Raw genomic sequence first — 23,429 nt, 5'->3', positions numbered from 1 at the left:
GTTTGTAATGTCAGATGATTTCAGTATAACAAATACCTGTTACATCTAGATCATGTATTTCAATCTAGAAAATAACAAAAGTTTGTTTTGACTGCATATTGTTTAATAAAATCTTGAAACATCAATCCTTCCTACTATTGTTCTATAGTCCCTACTACACCCCTTCAGTCTAGGTTACAGTTTTAAATAGTTATTTATTAAACAGAAATATATATATGTGATATATAGCAAGGTATAGGTATTTCAACTACTTAAAAACAGAAAAAAATTCAAGTACTTGCTGAATGAGTAATCTAAAACTGTGAAGAATATAAGAAGGTTTTAGATGTTGAAAAAAAAAATCTCTTCAAGGGGTAGAGAAAACGAAAGGAAAAAAACCAGAAAAAAATATATGGGGAAAAAATGAAATTAAGGTATTCCTTGAACATGGCTAGCAGAATTAGAGTGGCATGATCTTTAAAAATATATTTGAGTGTATTACAAAGTGAACCTTCTGTATGTTGAAAGTCTCTCAGACCAGTGGCCCAAGTCATCTGGGATCAAATGTTGTGATTGAGGCATTTTTATTTGCATAAAAGTACACTTTCTTTATACTTGACATTATTATGGTAATAAGCAGTCTATAGAATTGAATAGCAGATTTGGTGGTTTTACAGATCTTAACCAAAAATTACATTGATGTTGTGTCATGACGTGCTGGATCATACTGTGTGGTCACATAGTATGTGCTGAGATAAAATTTTAAAATGCATTTTAAGAAAACGCATGCTTCTCACACTGATTAGCCTGACAGAGATACTTGTGTATTCAATTTGTTTAATGTTGTAGGACTTTTTTAAATGCCTGTGCTGTATGGAATGAATTTAATTTTCTCATACCTTTTTGTGCTTTAGATACTTGTACCATAGTAATATATTCTCACTCTCTCTCCATGGATAGATATATATCGTACATAAACAGAAACATTAAGATGTTCCAGTTTATTCAAGCTTATGTAATGAGAGACAGTATTTGGATATTACACAATTTAAATGACGTTGACTTCATTAGGATTAAGCAGACCAAGAAGGCTTTATGCAGTTTGTTCAGAGATCTATAGCAAGAGCTACAATGTAAAAGCTTCTTAAAAAATGTTTGGGCAGGAGATAAGAGCACCAGTTAATTCTTGATCATGCTAACCATTTCATAATAGAAACTATACTCTGCAGTTTATGTCTGTGGTCTTTTCTTGGTCATAGTCCTTTCAAGGTCCAGCCTAGCCCTATATTTTTCATGTTTTCAGAGGAGGTACCTGCAGGAATATAACCTCATCTTCTGCTTTTCTCTAACTCAGTTACTCTTACCAGGTGTCCATCATTTGACTCTCTTAATGCTTAAACATAAATTTAACAATTTATTTAAATACCATATTCTGAAAAAAAACCTGTTTCTGAGGCTGGTCTTATAGTCTTTTTGAGTCTGATTTTTAAAGGAAAGACTACCATGTTCTAATTCTTAACTGAAATAAGAAATGCATGGCGTTTTCAGTAATATACTTTTCAAGACACTTTAATTACGCTTGATTACATTGACATATATCACTTACAATGGAAATGCTAAAGCGTCTTCTGGAAGTAAAAAATATAATGCAAATGTTAAGTTTTTAAATAAAGTTAAAATATTTAATCTTGGCACAATATCTACTTAATGTATCTATTTACAAGATAATAGGAAGGTATATGATGTGCTTAGAAGCGCTGTGACAAGTTCCAAATTATAGACTGAGGAGACAAGAAAGAATTGTGACACAATTTGCTTCTGAAGTGTAGGATAATTATAATGGAAGGGAGCACAAGGGGGAGGAAAGCTACACGCACAAAAGAATCAAGGTGTTTGAGATAATATACTCTAATTTGTATTTTGATGTTGCATATTTACATAGTATTACCATAGTTATTAATAAATTCCATACTTTTATTTTTATGTAATGTCATTGTGTTCTGTGTACATAAACTAGGTTATAATACTGCAGTTTAACTGTCATAATAAACTGATAGGCAAATGTTATTAAAGATAGTGAGAAGGATTGCTTGTAGAATATAGTGTTGCTAATTTACTGGTTTAGAATGAGAAGAGCTTTTAAAGAAAAAGCTGAAACAAATTTGGGCAATGTTTTACTTGAACTGCAGTCCCAGCCATTAAGTTGGAATCTATTTTTCTTAATACATTTATAGTTTGCAAAACAACAGGGGCTAGGATTTTATGTATTTTTAAAAAATATAAATTATTGAATATTTTAAGTAGCACATATCCAGATGTGCCCTCTATTTCTTTTCCTTTCCCTAATGAAGAGCAAAGCAACTTTATTTAGTAAGCTAGGCTTCTTTTGTAATTTGGGAAATTAATCCTGATTAATATCAAAATAGGTACAATATTGTGCATTATTATATTTCATTGTGCAGTACAGCATCTCCTTGCTATAAAGTAACTGGAATGACCATTATAATAGTAATTCCACTAGGCGTTTACTACAGACAGATAAGTTGAACTAAGCAGAAGTAGAGGTTTGTGATAAGACATTCTGAGAACTAGGTCATGTTGGGTTCAATTGCCTCTTATTCAGATACCTCATTCCTTTGCTGACAAGAGTATGTGATTACGATCATTACCCAATTAAAACACTACTGCGCAGTGACAAGTCTGACACTGTATGAACTACATCTGACACAGAGTTTCCTTATAATAAAATAAAATAAAACTTACACTATTTCTTTGATTTATTTTGTTTAACTTTTCATTAAATGTTGTCAAAACTTGCATTTTATTATAATCATTGTCCCATTTTTACCATTCAGGAAATGTGTTAAGTTTTAGGTTCCAGTCTCTCGGCCTGAATTTGTACACTGATTCATATGATCACTAATGGATTTTGTTAGTTCATTTTAGATGGAGGACATTTTTAGGCATCGTCCAAGACTGCTTTTAGGTTAGGGTTGAGGAGAGAGATGGATTTGATGGATGGACTATTAGATGGTTAAAGAATTGGCTGGATAGCCACATCCAAGGAGTTACAGTCAGTAGTTCAATGTCCAAATGGAAACCAGTAACAAGTGGTGTCCTTCAAGGGTCTGTACTGGGACCAATACTGTTTAATAACAACATAGACAGTGGGACTGAGCGCACACTCAGCAAGTTTGCAGATGACACTAAGCTGAATGGTGTGGCTGATATGCTAGAGGGAAGGGATGCCATCCAGAGGGACCTTGATAGGCTGAAGAAGTGGGCACATGTGAACCTCATGAAGTTCAGTGAGGCCAAGTGCAAGGTCCTGCACTTGGCTTGGGGCAATCTCCAACATCAGTACAGACTGAGAGCAGCCCTGCAGAAAAAGACTTGGGGATACTGGTTCATGAAAAATGGGACATGAGCTGGCAATGTGCACTTGCAGCTCAGAAGTCCAGTTGTCTCCTGGGCTGCATCAAAAGCAGCATAGCCAGCAGGTCCAGGGAGGTGATTCTGCCCCTCCACTCTCCTGAGACCCCACCTGGAATACTGCATCCAGCTCTGGTCCTCAGTACAAGACATGGACCTGTTAGGGCAGGTCCAGAGAGGGGCCACAAAAATGATCAGAGGGCTGGAACACCTCTCCTGTGAAGAAAGGCTGAGAGAGTTGGGCTTGTTCAGCCTAGAAGAGTCAAGGCTCTGGGAGACCTTACTGCAGCCTTTCAATACTTGGAGGGGGCTTATAGGAAAGATGGAGAAAGACTTTTTACCAGCACTTGTAGTGCCAGGGCAAGGGGTAACTCTTAAACTGAAAGAGGGTAGAGTTAGATTGGACATAAGGAAGAAATTTTTTACAATGAGGGTGGTAAGGCACTGGAACAGGTTGCCCAGAGAAATTGTGGATGCCCCATCACTGGAAGTGTTCAAGGTCAGGGCTTTGAGCAACCTGGCCTAGTGGAAGGTGTCCCTGCCCAGTGGCAGGGGGGTTGGACTAGATGATCTTTAAAAGGTCCTTTCTGACCCAAACTATTCTATGATTCTAAATAAAATCTCAGCTCTGAGCCTTCAGACACTGGTAATCAGCAAACGGTCACAGGCAATGAAGCACTACGTTTTCCCCAGGGCTAGGTATACAATGCATTTAGTACAGTGCATCAAAAATTAAGTGATAGGTCAATTAAAAAAAAACCAAACAACCCAGTATGCTGTAAGCACTAGTTATGCCAAAGGTGTAACTGCTAGCAGACTGCAAGTAATTTTTTTTTTCCCCTAGCTGCATACTGCTCCAGCAGAATTTAACACTACCAAATGTAATATAGTAATTACAAGGTATAATTTATTCTTTCTTTCAGCTGAATTTACGTCACCTCTGCTCACATGGAGTACCAATCTAGATATTTTAGCACTTTATCTGAAATCTGTAATAAATGCTTAAAGTGGGCCATATTCTGTGGAACCAAGGTTTAATACATACTTGTAATTTAGTATTTTAAATGTTATGGTAAAACTTGTTTACTTGTTCAGATAATTTCAAAAGAAAGACCTTTGTGATTTACATGAAAAAATTTATATTAACCTCCTTCAAATTGCTCTTCATATAAAGGATATTCAGCTTGTAAATTCTTTTTAAAGAGGAAAAAAATGACATGCCTGATGGAGATGCACTGCCTCACATACTTTGTCTTCATACTATTTTGATAACTTCACTTTTAAGTTGTATCCTAAAAATATCACCACAAAATTTTAACAGAGCTACCTGATGAAATCAAACAAATGTTTACAGAGACAAGTATTTTCGAATACGGTTTCTGCTGTGTTTTCTGTTAGGCTCTTAACCTTTAAAAACATACCTCTAGAAGGGAAATTAAAAAAAAAAGAAAGTGTGTTTTGGTGATTTCCATTCTATTTAAGTGTCAGAACTATTTATGCTAAAATCATGGTCTATGATTATTTTGGATTTTTGCTTTCATTAAACAGGCTGTGTTTGCCTGTTTTATACATTAAGCGCTAAATGACTTATGCTATCACAGACGCTGTAATTTTCATTGCAAAGATATGGCCTTTGCAGGAGCAGCATACACGGCAATGTAGAGAGCAGGGAGTTGTGGTATCCCATCTGGCGTGTCGTGTTTTCCCAAAGGCGATTCCAAAAGCCCAGAGCTGCTTTGGGGAATTTTCTTTCCTAGTCATCTCGGAGCCCCACGCTGCAACCGTGCCCCAGGGAGACAGGTGGGGAGAGGTCTTATGGAGAGCCTGCGAGTGCAGGTCCCCGGGGAAGAGGAGGGCTGGCGGGGTGAGCAGGCAGCCTGGGAGGGACCAGACCTGCTTTCCCAGCAGAAGAGGGGCAGAGCATCCCCGCAGAGCCGCATCAGATGTTGCAAGTCCGCAATAACGTTCAGTCAATTTACGCGCAATCTGAGAATCGGTCGAAAACCAGTCTGTAGTGGGGAAGATGTGCCTGAAGATGGAGCTTTTAAATTAGTTTCCTAATCCTGCTCACTGTACAGTGATGCTGGGACTCAGGAAGAGGGCACGGCAGCATCCTTCCGTGGCGCTTGACAAATATGTCAGCTTAAAGCAACTGGGAAACTGAGCCCTGAGGAAGAGCTGGAGCGTGCCATGAGTCCAGATGTGCTGCTTTCAGGGTGGGTTGGGAGGGGGAGCGGGGAGCAGCCTGCTGTGCTAAGGATGTTTGTGTGTTCGGGGCAGGGTGGCACTCGCAGAGCAAAGGCATGTCTACTGCGTGGGTTTGCTAATGGTCCTCAGCTGTCGTCTGAAACCGAGACCTGCAGCTACGGCTACCACAGTTGGACTGGACTGATAAATTGGGGGGATTCGTTTAAGTTTAGGCATGAAACATAAAAATGGGAGTGTAGCACAGTATTTAGGTTGTGGTATTTTAAATGCCTTAACATAGTCAATTTCATGTAAGATGCTTGAATTTGTCAGGGTTGTTTCCTTTAATCTTCTCAGTCAGATTTACTGCTCCGCACTTTTATTTCTCTGAACCTTACAGTTCACTGAAAATTGTAATGTTCTCAGAATATCACTTACAGAAAAAGCCGTATATGCATCCACGTGTTTATACATATTTATACATACATTACACCAACTATTTACATGAATGACAACGTAAAGAAAAGCTGCTATAATTAAAAATAAATCTGTTTTTAAGGTAAATTAAAGTCATTACTTAGGCAATATAAACTATTTAGCTTAAATTATATCCTGTATCAAATAAATTTCAATGTACACACATTTTTTTATCTCTGTAAGTCACATTATAGCAAAACAATTTCATTATATTAGTACCTTTAAGTATATAATGCTGGGGGTTTTTCCACAGAAGAAATACTCAGATTGCAGGTATCTCTTGCTCTGCTTTTGATCTTCAGGTGTTAGTATTTACAAAAAATTGATTAGCACTTATCTTTTTTTTTGCATTTTATTTTTATTTTTTACATGTAACTTTGTTACAATAATTTGGCCTATTTTGTCTTAGTAGCTAAAATCTTCACAAGTAGTGTTACTAGCATAAGAGACTAATTTGTGATGTTATTACATACCTGCATTAAGATAGGAAAACACCCTAAGCCCTAGCTGAAGACTTTTTTTCATTCCACTTTGAATATGTAAAAAACACAGGTGTTACATTGTCAGATGAATAAAAAAATTTGCTCAGTTTTCCCACTGTCTTTTAAAAATGGAACTTCAAACCAGGATGTATGTACAAAACAAGCAGAGGTTTTAGCTAGAATTGTGATACAGACACAAAGCGGGACAGTTCATTGTCACAGTATATTCAGCTATTTCTGCATTTTGCATTTATGACACAAAAAGGAATAAATATCTGTTTGGAGGCAGATTTCATATTTTTCAACTTCCAGTATGTATTTTTATCTATATGGAATATTCAATAACTTATCTCTTACATCATATCTCCCACTCTGCACTAGTAAAAACAACAGCCTATTTCAGGTTGTTAAAAAACCCCTGGTATTCTCTCCTGTCTTCTGAATTCTAGTGCTTCTGACAACAGCCACCTGTTTTTTCTGTACTTCAAAAAAGACAATCAATCAACTGCAAAAGCCCAGGATCTGGCCTGTCTCTTCCCTCTCACCACCCTACAATAACCCTAATCACTAAGAACACCGAAACCGGCATCTCAAACTGAACAGGAGAGGGGAACTAGAGGGATGACAGGAATCCTCACTGATAATTTGAAAATGGGAAAATTAGAGAGTGAAATTGCTAAAATTGAGTACTGTGTTTTACAGACAGCAAGCAGACTGATCCTTAAACCAAAGTCAGTTGTACATCTCACTAACAAGTGTCACTTCAAGCACAGCTTCATCTTTGCATTATTGCTAATGATATTCTTCTATAATAAGCTTGTCTGCCTCTGATCTCACATTTGCGTTTTAATTTCTACCTCTTGAAATCCTTTTCAACTCCTGTCATGGAATAGGGCATCAGGAATTGCTGAGCTCCAACCTAAAATATACTACTGGATTAGTCTGTCACTGAACGAATCAGATAATCTCTATGCAACTCTTTCTGTGTGTGTGAAGGTAATAATGCTATCATATATCACACTTAGTGAACATACAGAATTTTCTTACTGTTTGAACAGTGCTTTTGTGTGAAGAAGCTTAAGTAAACATTTAATGGATTTACAAGTCACATCTTCCTGTGTTCTAGGTGTGCTGTTACTTTGGCCCTTTCTTCCAGGAGTTACCCTTTCTACAATATACCTGTTGGGCTCGTTTTACTGAAATGGAGTGTTGTCGGCTTTAGTCTACTTTCTATTCTCACTAAGCAGTTTCATGATACAGATTTTGTGATAATTTGACAAACTGTATGGCTGTGTAGTTCTAGACAGACAGTGTTTGGGGTCACTTTAATAGCCAGTATTCATTCTCTAAACCTGTATGTCACTTTCCACTAATAGAGTAATTTGTTAAAAATGACTGTGCAGTAACCCTAAGCATCATGAAACAAAACCAGGGAATGGAGCAAACCTTGCTTGCTTTTTTTTCCCTACTCTTGGTATGAAAAATAATCCTGCCTATGCTAATGGCACCCTCTTGCCCCTTTTAGATGTTTTTTCTTTTTCCTTTCCTTTTAAACCAGAAATTATATCCAGGATTTACTGTGCAAGAAAGAAATCACCTGCCAGGAGATAGAATTTTACAGGCTCAGGAGCATCATTTCTATGGCGTGTCTCACAATAACAGCACGTATTTAACACAGTGAGAGCAGAATATATGGCTGTGAAAACTGAACTCTGATATGGTAGCTGTGATAATGATTTAGTCTGGCAGGTTTGAGACTATCTCAGTTAGCATCATGCAGATGAGATGCCTACAGGAATTAGAACTGAGGTCTGGATACTTCTTGCAGTGTCATATATACAGAACAAGGCTACCCACCTACTCGCTCATTATCATAAGCTGCAACTCTTCTATTTGTGTTTTCAAGCACATTCGCTGAATCGTAATCAATGCAGCTCAAATTTGTGTGTATACACACCTGTTTGCTCTTTTCTTCTCTGGAACAATCTCTTTTATATCCCATCACCTTGGTTGCTGACTAGGGAAGCTCGAAAGGGGCCATAGTTTCCTTCAATAGTTTTCTAACACTCTGCCGCTGTGGGGCTTGTGGGGCTTCATGGCATCAGTGCTTCAGCCTGGCAAATAGATTGCACGGGAGGCAGCAGCGGAGAGAGAAACACGTGCAGCTGATGTGAGCTGAGCTGTGGTGCAGTAAATTAGGATGAGGTGCTTGAAGGTGATACTTTCAAGGTTTATTTTTAACCACTCTTTGCCCCGATTTATAGTTGGTTATGGTGGTTTCATTTAAAAATTAACATCTTGGATATGAGATAAACTTAAATTTAGAGCAATGCAATGTCTCTGTCTTCTAGAGATATTGATTCACTGTCATTTTTGTAATATTTTTATCTTTTCCCCTTTATTGTGTCTTTCTAAGTCTCAGCTAAACCACTAACTTCCATCAGTGCTTTTACTGTGCTGAAGAATTTCCATTCATCTTCTGATTATCTTTATGGATGTATTTTATCTATATTCTGCTATATTTTAAATTTTATATTGACATTGAGGTTGCCATCAGCATGTAATTAATAAACTTTAAGATGAAACAACTTGTTCACTAGCTGGATTTCCTCAAATATATTTTCTGTTCAGTTCTCTGTGTTTTCCAATGACTTGAGAAGATCACTCCCGTCGATTACACTTGTTAGTATCTAGCATACTTTCTGGCTTTTATAGATTCGCTAGTTAAACTGTTTCCTTTCTTGCTTAGCTTTTCTTGAAAGTAAACTAACAGGTTTCCAGAGCTTTTATGCAATAATGAATTATTGGGAGAAACATTTTCTGCTTGTTTCCACAGGGATAAGCAAGGTTGGCCTTGGAAATAAAAACAGGAGGATCTGGTTTATCGTCCTTATAATGTGTTGTTGAGTGTGCAAAATCAAACTTTCTGAGGGGAAACCGAGCATTGCCTAGCTGATTGCTAGCTGGTAAAGGCATCCCAATACATCCACTTACTCATCATCTTGGCACGAGTAGAAGTTGAGAGAAAAATAGAGCAGGGGAGGGAATTCCTTCGGTGCTTCAATAAAAGAAAGATTAGCCACAAATATTAAACAGATGGCATACTAATATCAAATACAACTTGCTTTTTAACTTTAAACTTTTCCAAAATAGAATGACTGACTTCAGCAATGCTGTTGCTAACTGTACAGTATTTTTCCCGGAAAAATGATGAACAGAATTGTTCTCACCTGTAGCTAAACAAATGTAACTTTCTTTTGTTTCACTATTCAATCTTAAACTGGATGCTTCCAAACCTTATTGACTGATTGTGATGCTTTAGGCATGATACATATATAAAAATGGAACTAATTCTGTCCCTAGTGTGTAAAATTCTTTTAAAGTCTAAGTTCTTTGTAGCGAGCTAAATAAGATAGCAAAGTGTTTCCATTCCTTGTCGGTTGCCCTCCAAGCTTGAGGCAGGGGGCCTGATTTATTTTTGAGAGTGAACTTCGAGAGAGAGAATGGCTGGTAGAGAAGGTGTGGTCCTAAGTACCAGCTGTAAGTGGTCCAAACAACATTACCAAGCGTTTTTTTGTATTTTGTTTGACTACCATACAATCCCATTTCATAAGCTTGTTATTGGTCAGTAGTACGTTTTCCTTTTTTAGTGTTGAATATTATTATTTCTAGTACAAATATCCATACTAGTGTCCATTGATATTGTGTATTGTTTGTGGTTCTTTATTCTCCGTTTTGAGGAAGAAGTTTAGGCAGAAAAATTAATGTGATATTGATGATCAGTCATCCTCTGTAACATATGCATAGTTGAAATTAATAGTGGGCAATCAGTTCATACTCTGAAAGTTCATTTTGTTTAAGTGCTTATTAAATTCTTTCATATGCTACATCCTGTTGTGGCAGCAAGAAATCTGGCTTCAATTCAGTCTGAGACTTTCCATGTGAATTTGAGTGAATTATTTAATGTATATGAGCTGAGATATCTTTGTGCTTGTTACCTGGCTCTAAGTGGGGAACTGCCTTGGTGATAAAAGGACAAAGACGTGGATAAAGGAATGTGGATAAAGGGAGAAGGGACTTGTGCATGGAAAACTTCACTTAGATTAAAAAAAACTAAAACACCCCATCAGAATTAGAACAATGGAAGAAAATCCATTAAGAACTGTTAAATATGAAGACGCTGTCACTGGCTGAAGTCTCTGAACCACTAATAGCTGTAACTACATGCCTGCTCTGTTCTCAGATGCTTCTCTACGCAGTCATTGGAAACAGGAGTACCATGTCTTTGCTCTGACCTGATTTGACTGTTCCCATATGACATTACATATGGGACAGCTGCTCGCCAACAATAGCAGGGTTCAGGAAGGAATTTTCCTGTAAAAGCCTGTCACCAAGGCCATGTAAGATTTTATACTTTTTTCACAGTTTTAGGGAAGTTCTGCTAAGGCAAAGTTACTACAAGTTAGTGGAGGGACTAACACAAATCTGAGTGAGATCCAGTGCAGTGGGACTCCTAAAGACCTGCTCTCAGAGGTAACACATACACCAAACAGTTGGTTAATCCTGAACCGTAGCAGGTAAGGGATAGTGGACTGACTCATCTTCACTTTTTGAAAATGGGTAAGATGATGAGAGCCAGCATTTGGGGATTCTTTTTCCTTCCCCTCAGTGACTTAGTTGGACCAATAAGTCCTGGGACTCTAGCACTGTGAGTGTTGATGACAGCGGAGGTTGTCGTGCTGACAGGATGGATGCATCCTGTATGTTCTAAACAAAGTAGCCTGTTGCTTAGTCTACCACCAGGCATCCATAACTATCCTGTCCTTTCAGCCAATGCCATTCGGAATGTTTAACCTCACAGTTTTGTTCATGTAGCTGACAATACACTATTTCACTTGTGTATCTTCTTCTTTCCCCTCAGAATTATGGTTTGGAGACCGAAAACCTGAGAACTCTGTCTCACAAGCTGAATGCCTCAGCCAAAAATCTTCAGAACTTTATAACGGGTAGAAGGAGGAGTGGCCATTATGATGGCAGGGCCTCCAGACGACTGCCAAATGATTTTCTTACCTCTGTAGTTGACCTGATTGGTGCTGCCAAGAACTTACTAGCTTGGCTGGACAGGTAATTTACTATTCTCATGCATGAAGGATCAAGAAATAAATCTTTGGGTTGTTTTGTATTTGTTCTTTCTTTTTCTCTTGTACTCTTTTATTCTAATATTAAAGTGGCAGTTCTGGATTTCTAGCTCTAAATTTTGTTTTGCAAATTTCTGAAATATTGGAGGCAAAATGTAGTACCCTTTTCTGTCAGGAGGGTGTTCAAGTTTCCTCTAGTTATTGCTTCAGATTCTTTCAGTCTGGTAGTATTTTGTGTGAAATGAATACTTTTGTTCTATTCCAAGTTGGCATCTCACTGCCACAAGCGGTAACTTCATCAGTAATTTCAGAAGGAAAGTAAAGAAGAAAAGATTGTGGAGTTTGAACTGTCCTTCAGCCTTCAAAAAGACACAGAAAAGCTGGAGTTGAGCAAATCAATTATGAATTTTCAAAATAAATTATAGTACTTGCTTAGTCTGAAATTTAAATTTTTTTATTAGACTTTTTATCAAGACTACAATTGATGTGTTAGGTACAGTTGTGGTGTTCGTTAATGCTCAACAATCAGCCACTGTGTTTTTTTAATCCACAAATTGAGAATTTGATTAAAAGTATCTCTCTGAATAAATGTAGTTAAAATTTTGACTGTGGAAAGACAGAAGCCAAAACATAAAATAGCATCAGAGCATTTATGGTTTGTTTCTCTTTCTTTGGAGTTATAGCAACGGATAGCTTTATCTTGAATCTGAATGCTCTTTAATGTATAAATGGCACCTTAGAAATCACAGTGAGAGTGAATCACCCTCCTTTACAGGATTTGTATAATCCTGGTGACATCTTCCTAACCTAATGCCAGCAGTCATATTCTCTTGGGCTATGACCTTGTCAGTTCTTATAAATTCAAATGGGGTCAGATTCAGCTAGAATTTGGAAAGCCTGAAGAAAATCCAAGTGTGCAGGAAGCTGTTGGTGACTAAGTAAGCATTACTTTGCTCTCTGAGGTGCTAGCTGCTGCTGAAGAGTGATGTCATACTGGAAATGCTGTCTTTTTAATGAGCTGTACAAAGGAAATCTGGACTACTTACAATTATTTGGAAGGTCCTATCTCCACTTCCCCCAAGAATGATAACTTCTGATGTTCTGGCCAAAATCCAGTTTACATCCTTCCTGCTTACACTGTTTCTTGTTTCAAAGGCATATTTTACAAAAATTGTGTAACTTGCTGCTGGAGATTGTCATGATGAGGTGTTTTGCATTTCTGTGGTGTAGGACTGATCTCTATATTACATATATCTGCTTATACTGTAAACAGGAGTTATAATCCTTAATGCTGTATAAACCCATCCTTCCTTTGTCACAGGTCTCCATTTGTCAGCGTGACAGAATACTCACTGCTGAAAAACAACATTGTTCAACTGTGCCTGGAACTAACAACCATTGTGCAACAGGTAAGAGTGGTTATCTTCCGCTCAGTCCTCTTCATACTGTTGCTTAAAAATTGCAATAATAAAAACATTGGTAAGCTTTTACTTCACCAGAAAAATTGTTTCAACATTACCTCTCTGTTCTTTGCATATTCTCTTTCTCTGGGAGCGACCGGAAGATTTTTGGACTTTGGTTATCCTCATATGCCTGGATAGATTGAAGGACAGTGTGAAGTTAAAAATAATCCACTTTTTGCTTTTAAGTAGACTATTTCATGTCATGTTATTTACCGCCATGCAAGTGTTAAACAAAACAATAAAGCCACAATGGGAAACAGCTTAACTACTGCTAACAGTTTATTACGGATTAAGATAGGAATGATCAAAAACCTTTCAGGGACAAGTTCTTACAATACATACAAATATATCTAGAACCTGTCCTGTGGCTGCTTCACTTAAAGGACAGCTAGTTACATGAAAGTTGTTTAGTGATTAACATGAAATATTCACAACATTAAACAAACCAAATATGGAACAAATAAGGGTAGTAATATTATCATCACTGACATTCATTAATTAATTGTAATATAGTACAGTCCACAGGTACATAAAATTAATTTATTTGGTCTGTAGTGCTACATAATATACAAATAATAGTCTCTGACAGTGTCTGCCCCTGAAGTAAGACACAGAAAAACTGAGTGGAAATTAGTTTTACAAACATTTACAGTAAGCTTCTCATCTTGTGAGTGGATAAAAATATTGATGAGAAAAAATAGTGTTATTGGAATACATGGAGAGGTTAGAGAACAGGCAGGGCTGTCTTGGAATGAAGCAAAAGAGAAAGATGAAAATGTTGTAGGAGGGAAAGCAAGAAGAAAGTTTAGTTAAAGCTGTAGTTTTTGTAAGCACCTTAAACTGGCCCTGCCTCCAATATACAGGGCTGCACTGCCCGCCTCTGTCCTATGCTGGCACAGTTTTCCATGTAACCTCACAGTAGACCAATCATAGAACTCATTTAATTTAAAAGGCTTCCTGGAGTAGTAGCATTCTGCAAACTCTTTTTTTTTTTTTTTCCTTTTCAGTTTCATGTTAGTTCTTGGAAAAAAAGAACTAAGGCTGATAAATATCAGTCTGTTTTTTACACTATTATCCTTAATTTATAATATTCAGCTTTATTCCTTTTATCCTTTATAGAAATTTTGTCCTTTATGCACTTTTGCAGTGCAAAACAAAGATCTTTTTTCTCTTTTCTTGGTTTAAAAATTCCTGTGTAGGCATTTAATTATTTATGTATCTTTATTAAGTTTTCTCTTACAAGGTGTTTATAGCACTAGGCTATTTTTGATTTACAGACTAAGCAAAATGAGCTTCTCTACAGCATAAAAAGTTCAAATTCTGATTCTGCCCTTCAGCTGATATTGCACTTTGATTTTTTCCCTAGGTGAAAATAGTATAATTTTGAATTGCTGTCTCCATTTCTGTCGTTCATTTCACTGCTTTTGGCAGATGAAATTCAGTTCTCCTCTGCCAGCAATAGTTTGGTTCTTTTTTTTCAATTCTTCAACTCCACTCCCAAAGCTGTCCTCCTTTTGACAACTTAAAAACAGTCTATCTTTTAGCATAAACTCCAAGACATTCCAAGATGAAAAATGTTTAGTTAGTACTCTAGGTCAGTTACAAATCAAGTTTTGCCTTTTTCTGATCTTATTGTCAGATCTGGGTTGTTTGGTAGTCATCTATTAAGATCTTTTTACTGTATATTAAACTTAGCACCAGAAGGAGTAGATAAAACAAAATCATTCATAGGGAGACAGTTTTGCTGTTACTAAATCTGAGGAAACTTGATCTTAATGTATGAAAGCAGAAATGTCTCACCTAAACCAGAACTGCAGTCTTAACTGTAGGCTAAAATATGAATTGAAAGGCATAACTAATAGAAACCTAGATCTCGGATCCTTTCAGATACTCCTTGTTTTATGAATGGTATAAATTTTAGATGTTTAATTTAGTCAGTGTGAAAGTAGCAGTCAAGGCTATGCCTTTGGCACATTAAGTAAGGAATCTCTTCAACCTGAAGATTTATTTTCTGCAAAATTAACATGCTTTCTGTGCATAACTTACAGCTGCCACTCAGGGTGAACGTCCTTCTAAATAGGGGGCAGTACTATGTAATCTTAGTCTAATATAGACACTGCTTATGAATCTTCTTGCTAGGGTGTACTGTGTATATCCGAGTGACATACTCTTAGATCTAGTAAGGATGTAGGGTTGGTTTGTTTGGGGTTTTTTTAGCTTTTAGGTCACATTCTTTCTCTGTGTGAGTGTGAAGATAAGATCTTCATTCAAAATTTAAACCAAGCAGATGAACTGCAATGTTGAGTATTATTATTTACATACCATGTAAATGCTACAATGAATAAGCAGCCACCTGTTTATCTGTAAATAGTATCTTCTCATACTGGTTATAAGAAAATTGATCTTTATTCACTAGTTTCAGAAATGTTTTATACCTGTCCATTTATGCTTGGGAATGTACTTCATTCTACTCAGTTTTCTTATCCCTCACGATTTCACCTTCACTTAAATAAGTAGGGAAACTATAAAAGAATAGCATTATGCAGAAAGCTGCAGAGACATCCTGATTTTGAGGTGCAATGTCCCATCAAAATGTGTTGATGATAATGTGCAAAAAAAGCATGTTAGGTCAGAGTATTGCAGATGTCTGAGCTCTCTGTTGACTTCATTTTGTAGTATAGCTCTAGCTTCAAGGTAGACTAGCTCTCATTTTTGCTCTGAAAATGAATCTCCACCAGACTAACTTAACTGAATTTGGATTTAGTCATGCTATACTGCCAAGGCTACCCTGGGTGGAAGATATCTGGAATAACTGGGGAAGAACAGGTTTGGAATTTTGTTCATAAAATGTAGCCATTGGTTAATTTTTCATTGAGTTGAAAGAGTTCACTACTCCTAGTAAAAGTTGGTTTTCTCTGATTATGTCTAGGATGTTTAAACTTGTGACAGATGCTTTTGATACGTGCATTAAATAGCATGAACAAACATTCTCTAAACAAAAAGTTTGCCTGTGTCTTACCAAAGAATGTCAGCACAACTCAGGTTGATTTTTTTCCAACAAAAGCCAAACAAAATTTTGCTTGTTCTCCTATTTATTAATGTTTAATTAACCTCACTGAGATAAATTCAGAGACCATATCACAGATTTTTACCCTATGTTTAGTCAAATACTTTGTGTTTAGGGTAAAGCATATGGTTTTTAAAGCTATCTAGTTTGTACTGCAATTGATAGAAATTGTTGCTTCTTAGTAGGTTCCAGTACCTGGTCTAACTTTTAAATTAGCCCTTCTTTGAGCAGGTGGTTGGACTAGATAACCTCCAGAGGTCCCTTCCACCTGAATTATTCTATGATTCAGCAACTGCCATTAAAAACGTGGATGTTATTTCAGTTTGAACTTTGCAGACTTTGACTTTCAGCCCCTCAATCTTATTTTGCTTGCATTTGCTAAAGAACATTTTGTTATCAAACATCTGTTCACTGTTTTCTAAATATAGATTATGATCAAGTCTTTACCTTAATTAAACCAGGTAAAATAAATTATGTTAGTGTATTACTGTTGTATATTTGCCTAATTTCAGAGTGATCTCATTCTTTTTAATGTGTGAATTCCGGAAGAGTGTTTGATTTTATGTATGCAAGCAATATATTTTTAATATCATTTTGTCATATCCACCATTCAAAGATTGCAGTAGATCTTTACTGCAGTGTTATACTGGGAAATGGCGCTCAACTGGCAAACATCACAAAGTTTTAAGTTCTCTTCCAAGCTGCTCCTTTATAGGGTCTCTGTTTCTTTTCAGTAGTTGACTTAACTCATGCTGTTTTATTGTGCTAAGTTAATGAACTAAATATTTTACATGTATTAGTATTTTTATGTGTTAGTTAACTGCCCTCAAGGCTTGTCATAAAACACTCTTTATGGTATCTGCAAATTTCAGTAGTACTTGCATTTTTTTCTTTTGGAATTAGAAACTAAAATTATGAATATAGTGTGGGTGAGCAGAAGTCCTACTGACCTTTTCTCTTTATGAATATTCAAAAGAATGCTGTTTTACTTTATCAGTTATGAAGGTGTACTGTACCTTTGAAAGGTAGGATGTTCTGGATGGTGCAGAAGCTGGCACAGGCAAAGAGGAAATAGAATGAAGATACTAATTTTTTTAAGAGTTTTTTAAACTCTAAGAAAAAAACATTTTTAAAATGTCATCTTGATTATCGAATATGTAGAAAGAATATCACTATAACTATTATTTATTTTCTAAGAAAAATAGATCAAAATTCTATAATTGTTAGTCTTGGCAGAATTTTTTTTAATGAGATCCCTAGTGCATTGCTTCGTATCAGGGACAAATAAATCAGAAGAATATTGTGACCTACATATCTTAATATTTTAGTATAATGTTGCAAGTTCTTTTAACCTCTCAGTTAAACTAGTCTGATGCATTTACAAAAAAAGTCAATATGCATCTGTTTTGGAAGGAATCCCAAAGCCATTAACATTTTTAATGCTAATGTAATCTTGAATGTGCAACATAAGTATAGCTAACATTAATTCTGCTCTACAAAACAGTAAAATTTCAGTTTTACTATACATAAGTCTTCTATTCTTTGACCTGAAGTAATCAAGTTTGTTCAAAACGAAGCTTATATTATATTTCTAGCACAGAAATTAAAGGAATAATTTAGAAAGGAGCATTAGCTCTGAAGTCAAGCTGTAAGCCCTGCTGTGATCATTTTGTTCTCTTGGTACTTGGAGGGTTAAAAGGAGATGGTGGATGTGCTGTTTGAAGTGTGTAAAACTTGTAGGGAAAACTGCCTTGGGCATTGCCAACCAAACTGACTAATTGAATTCTTTTTTTGTGCTGTAGAAAATAACAGTATGAATACAGAAGAAACATCAAAGGGATACTTGACCATGAAATGCTAATATAAATTCTTTTCTGTGTTCCTTGGCACTCACAATCTTCTGATTTTGACTTTCTTATTCTATAACAATATTCTCTAAACTGTATTCACTTAGAAATTAATTTCTCTACAACAGTGCTAATCTTCCAAGATAAACATGACCTTTAGAGTTGAGGGTGCGACTGTTACCTGTACCCAGGGCTGAGTGGCTCCGACAGCCTAAAGCTGCTCTGCAGCACCCTCAGACGGGCTGAGGGACAGGGTCCTCGAAGCAGCACCCGAGGAAGAAGGTTCGAGAGCTGGACGTGGCCTCAGTGGATGGGACATAGCCGAGGCTTTCCGCTGCTGGACAAAAGGAGCAGAGATCTGCCAGTTAGCTGCTATTTCTTTTGCAAAGAGTACCACAGCCTATGCAGGTCATGTAGCTAATCTACTTCTAGGGTAAATGGAGTGAGGATGTTGGAATTATTTCATGGGAGGTATAAAGCATTTAACTGTTATTGCTAGCATATTAAGATCCAGGAAAGAGGAAATCTTGAGAACTATAGAGAATCTTACGTTACTTGAGGGGATCTTTTAGGGTATATCAGTGAGTTAAAGACAAATAAACGAGACAGTGTTTTTTACTTGTCATATCCTCATCCTTAAAAATACGTCCTGAAATCTTGCTTTGTAGAAAGCTCTTTTCCAGTGTGACATAGCGTTTGGAGAAGTATTTAGCAATTTCCCAAGATCATTTTTCTGTTGTTAACCATTAACTCACTTAAATGTAAATAATCAGTGTCAGTATGGCATTATAAACAAAATTCCTGTAATAAACAAGGCCCCTGGCGAGGTGAGGCTCCTGCCCTGCCCAGTCCTCAGGAGGTTTTGTGGCGGCCATTTCATTCCCTCCCTCACAGGGCTCTGGGACTCCCGCCAGCCACAGACAGGGTCGGGCTGTGTCTCCCTGAACACAGGGAGGTGCCAGGTTACCTCAGAAGTATTTTCTCCTCAGATTTTGTTACAGAAATGCACCCCTTTGATGACAGGTAGGTGTCACAGGCCAGTGCTCGCCGTGTAGGAGTGTGGTGGGCTGCCTGCCTCAGGCGCGCGGTGGAAGGTTCTGGAGCTCTGGGGCTGGGGGCTGAGGGAGGCTGGACATGGGGGCTGCGGCCCTGGCTGCGGCTGGCCTCAGCGGTGACCAGTTTTGGGGGGAAGTCTAATCTAATCTCACTCTGTCTGGCAAACTTGAGTTTTCTGTTATTTCCTTTTAAACTTCCGTTTTAGTAAAATATAGCTTGAGAGCCCGTGTGGTGATTTGGAGTGCTGACTGGCAGAAGGAGGGTGGGGTACAGCTGCCGCAGTGTACTTGGGCCCTCCCCTGTAGGAAAGGGTTAAATACTGTCTTGTCATGACTGTGTCTTGCTTTATAGAGCACTGTACTGACAAAATCTTCAAAACATTAAAAAGCAGTAGGGGCAGTAGTGCTCTTTTAGGAATCTGTATGCTTTCTTTCATGAAGAAAAAGTAATATTCTAGCCACTGTAATATCATGAAATCAAAACACAAGTTAAGGGAGGAATGACTCTTAAGCTATGGAGTGATAAGATTTATTATTCTTAAAATGATAGCTAAAATAGGAAGATGACTGCTCTAGAAGTTACAGGTCTTAAGCAAATAAAGAGGTTGATCAGGAATGTTGTTTGTCAGGCCTACTTTAAATTGGTTAAAAGCAATGTTGCATAATGGAAAGCTGGGATGGAGTTGTTCTTTAGGAGGCCTTAAGGCAGTGAAACCCCCTGAGAATCCCTGGGCCAGTGCTCAGCATGAGCAAGCCCATGTCCTTTCCCATTCCTTTTTGGTGTGGTTTGTGCCTTCCAAAGTCCAAAACTAGAGCAGTTATGTGACTTCTCCCAAGTGATGGGACCAGTGCTGTTTCTTGTCCCTCGTGGATGGTGTAGACAGTCAGGGCCTTGAAGCAAAAGGTGGAGCAAACCAAACGGACAGTGGGGAACATACCATGTTTAACATCTTTAGCATTGTACTTGTCAAAATATTCTGTTTACTCTTCCTTCCCATTCTTTCTAGTAACACAGTCTACGTAGTAGTAGGTCTGACACAACTCTTTGCACCCCACACAACTTGTAGAACAGGTAACAAACGTTCTGCCTGATTTAAGGCTAGGCAATGTATCTCTCGCTCTGCACATCATTGAAATTCTGACATGCCAGATTAATTATATTCAGTTACTTTTTTTCTCACTATCATGAATCTGTCCCCCGTGCTTTACATTTATATTGTTGCTAGTATTGAGCTCAAGTTTCAGGACTATCAAGGTAAGAGTAGATCCCTGAGGTTAACCAGCCACAAGAGAAGTCAAGTTTCCTAAGATTGTAAAGTAACCTTTTGGCATGACAAAACTCAAGAGCTCATTTGTCTTTACAGATATTTCTGTGAGAGATAGTTATCAGCATAAAGCCTTCTTTTATTTCTTAATAGGAAATTTAAAACAATGTGCATTAATTGTTTTTGTTTTATTTTACCACAGGATTGTACAGTGTATGAAACAGAAAATAAAATTCTTCATGTGGTAAGTAGTTTAAGTATTCTGCTTTGGTATTCTGTAATCCTACTCCATCCATTTAAATGACTTTTAAAAAAAAAAAAAAAAAGGCTACTCTAGGAAAATAAAGTTCCTTGCTATTCGACACAACTTCTGATAAATTATATCAGTTGCTAAATGTTAAGGTTTCATAAATAAGATCAAATAGTTAAAAAGTTAAAAATTATTTTCAAGCCCAGCAAGAGAGATATCATCTTACATGTTTTGTGACCCCCTGAAACTGACTTAGTACAAGTTATTTGTGCCTCCTACCAGCCAGTTTAACGACTGCCCCAGTACTCTAGATTTAACACTCAGAAATGGTGGGGGTTTTTTGCATCAACATAAAGAAATGGAGAGACACTATGCAAACAATATTAATAAAATATTTTTTTCACCCAAGACATTGTTTCCAGTTTCTCTGAAGATTGGAGGCTCATGGAAGATGGTGTCATTCACTTAAGAACCATTCCTACCAAGCCTCTTTACACTTTCCTAAATTGGAAGTCTTTCAAATGTAAGGCTTAAGAATCAGCTTACTTCTGGTATTCCCTAATTTTTGCCTGTTTATTTTAGTAGCCAAGGTCAGATACTCCCTCTCACTCTCCTCACACTGTTCCCTGAAGTAATGCTCTCTGTTATACCTGATGCATTACTAGCTTCACTGGTTGTCAGACTGAGCACTTTGTGCCTTCAGCACTCAAAAAACCTAATGAGAAATGGGTCTGGAGGAATCTTATACAAAGTTATTGATTAGATATTGGCCTTTAAGTCCAAATACTTTATATTTTCCTGGTACTGGTACTGAAAACTTGTACTGACACTGAGATAGAGTTAAACCCTATGGTGAAAGGGAAATCTCAAAGGATTTACAAGTTCAGATAAGCTTTTGACAAGCCCTAACCAAGTGCCTGACTTTTTTTTTTTTTTTAAAGCCTTTTACACATACTCTGCTTCCAACGGGGATTAAAATTTGTTGTAAAACATTGATGTGCTGTTAAATTCAGAAAGCATGCAGTGACTTAGAAAAAAGTTTACTATTGCAAACCTTATTCTGAAAAGAACTTCTAAAAGCACCTGAAATCTTCTGGGATTTGGAGTGTGTATATGTATACAAACACACACACATATATATATATCTTCTAATCCACAATTCTAAGTGCATATGACTTCTAGAAATACATCTTTAGCAGGAATGTTACTTTTTACTTTTCTACCTGTTCTGAATGGAAAGCTAAAAATACAGAAGAGAGAAAAGTTTCCATTTTTAAGTATTCCATAGGCTCAGCAGTGAAAGTGTGATGAACCTTAAGGAGCCTGGTTCCCAAGGCAGTAGAACTCATCTTAGCCTGAGCAAAATCACCTGAAACTACCTGATCCAGAGCATCCAGGCTCTGAGAATCAACATGTTTATCATCGTAACTCTGGGTGAATTGAGAAGAAGCACCATCTTTCTCACAGCATCTTAAAAATAAAATTGAAAAAAAATCACTTCAAGGATACTGAATTCATGAATAAGCTTTGTAAATTGTTCATTTCTTTTATGGCCACTTCATTTCTAAAAATAATAATAAAAAGAAAAATAAAGAAAATATTCCAGAAAAATAATTATGATGCTCCAAAGTAAAATTTTACATTTGTAAGAGAAAAAATCTATAACTCTTAAACACCACATGGCATTTTGTTTTATTTCTGAAAGATATTAAGAAAGATATACTTAGAAGTAAAGACAGATTTATAAAATGATGATCCATGATTGACTTTCTTCATTGGTTACTGGAGAGATTCACTGAGGTTTAGATTTGTTTGGAAGAGCTCCACATTAGGCCAGTATATGCTCAGATGATGTGATTGCAGGTGCACAGTTGCCATTCCCTCACTAGTCATATGGCTAGACTGTGTCTACTCTGCAACTCAGGTATTATGGCAAAAGATAAGTTGGGAAGGAGTGATATTTGGGATCACTTAAACAGCATGTATGAGAGTCAGGTTTCTTTTTTTTTTTTTATAGCTCTTGAGCAAAATGTGGTTATCAGAACTGCATCAGTCCTTTAGGCTAATATAGTATGCCTATGATAATTAAAAATTACAACCTGCTAGTTGTTCTTTCAGCAGTAAATACAGATTATTAATTTATACTCTTTGTACCAACCCAGCAGTGCCTGCCATACTAAAAATACATGTTGTGACATGTAAGTTTATATGGCTTGTTCAAGACTTAGTGGTTTCCGAGAGATTCTGTTCTTGTCGTGGCCCATTGAGAGAAATGTAATAAATGGGTTTAGGTGTTGGACGGCCTGTAAAGCTGTATGTAAAGTTCCTCTGCAACAGGTATTGAACTTCTTGAAGAACCCAATTTTGTTTGAGATTTTCTTAACTGCAGTAGTATTGCGCCACCTGGAGAGTACGCGCTTTGGTTCTCTGTGGAGAACTAGTACACAAGACCTTGGTAGTTGGTTTTTTTTTTAATGCCAAAAATACTTTAGTTTATGTTAATGTATCATCTCATGTTGATAGTGCCATATCAAACATTATTTACTGACCCTGTGCTATTATTCATAAATTCTGCTCAGTTGCTCCCATTTATACTATCTCAGTCTTTGCATTATTTACAACTGCTGTTGGGCCTCCCTTGTACCTGCTGAACTACTTTTACAGCAAACTGATATTTTTAATTATTCTAATATAATTTTCTTGAATATTTTCCTCGTGCTAAAATCCTGCATAGATTTTAGTTAACTTTCTGAATCATGGGGAGATTGTAAAGATTTGTAAGATTAA

At 36.9% G+C, this 23,429-nt stretch overlaps 1 protein-coding gene across 1 annotated transcript in view; it reads left to right on the top strand.

Moving 5' to 3' along the window:
• LOC138690753 (connector enhancer of kinase suppressor of ras 2-like) overlaps positions 1 to 23,429 on the top strand; it is a 212,728-nt gene that overhangs the window by 88,725 nt on the left and 100,574 nt on the right. Inside the window, exons 3-5 of the mRNA XM_069811546.1 lie at positions 11,479 to 11,681; positions 13,017 to 13,104; positions 20,595 to 20,636. Of these exons, the coding sequence (XP_069667647.1) occupies positions 11,479 to 11,681; positions 13,017 to 13,104; positions 20,595 to 20,636 (333 nt within the window). The remainder of the gene's footprint in view (positions 1 to 11,478; positions 11,682 to 13,016; positions 13,105 to 20,594; positions 20,637 to 23,429) is intronic.

The sequence above is a fragment of the Haliaeetus albicilla genome, chromosome 23 (genome assembly GCF_947461875.1).
Source record: "Haliaeetus albicilla chromosome 23, bHalAlb1.1, whole genome shotgun sequence".
Classification (NCBI taxonomy): domain Eukaryota; kingdom Metazoa; phylum Chordata; class Aves; order Accipitriformes; family Accipitridae; genus Haliaeetus; species Haliaeetus albicilla.
This window is presented reverse-complemented; position numbering and strand designations above follow the sequence as displayed.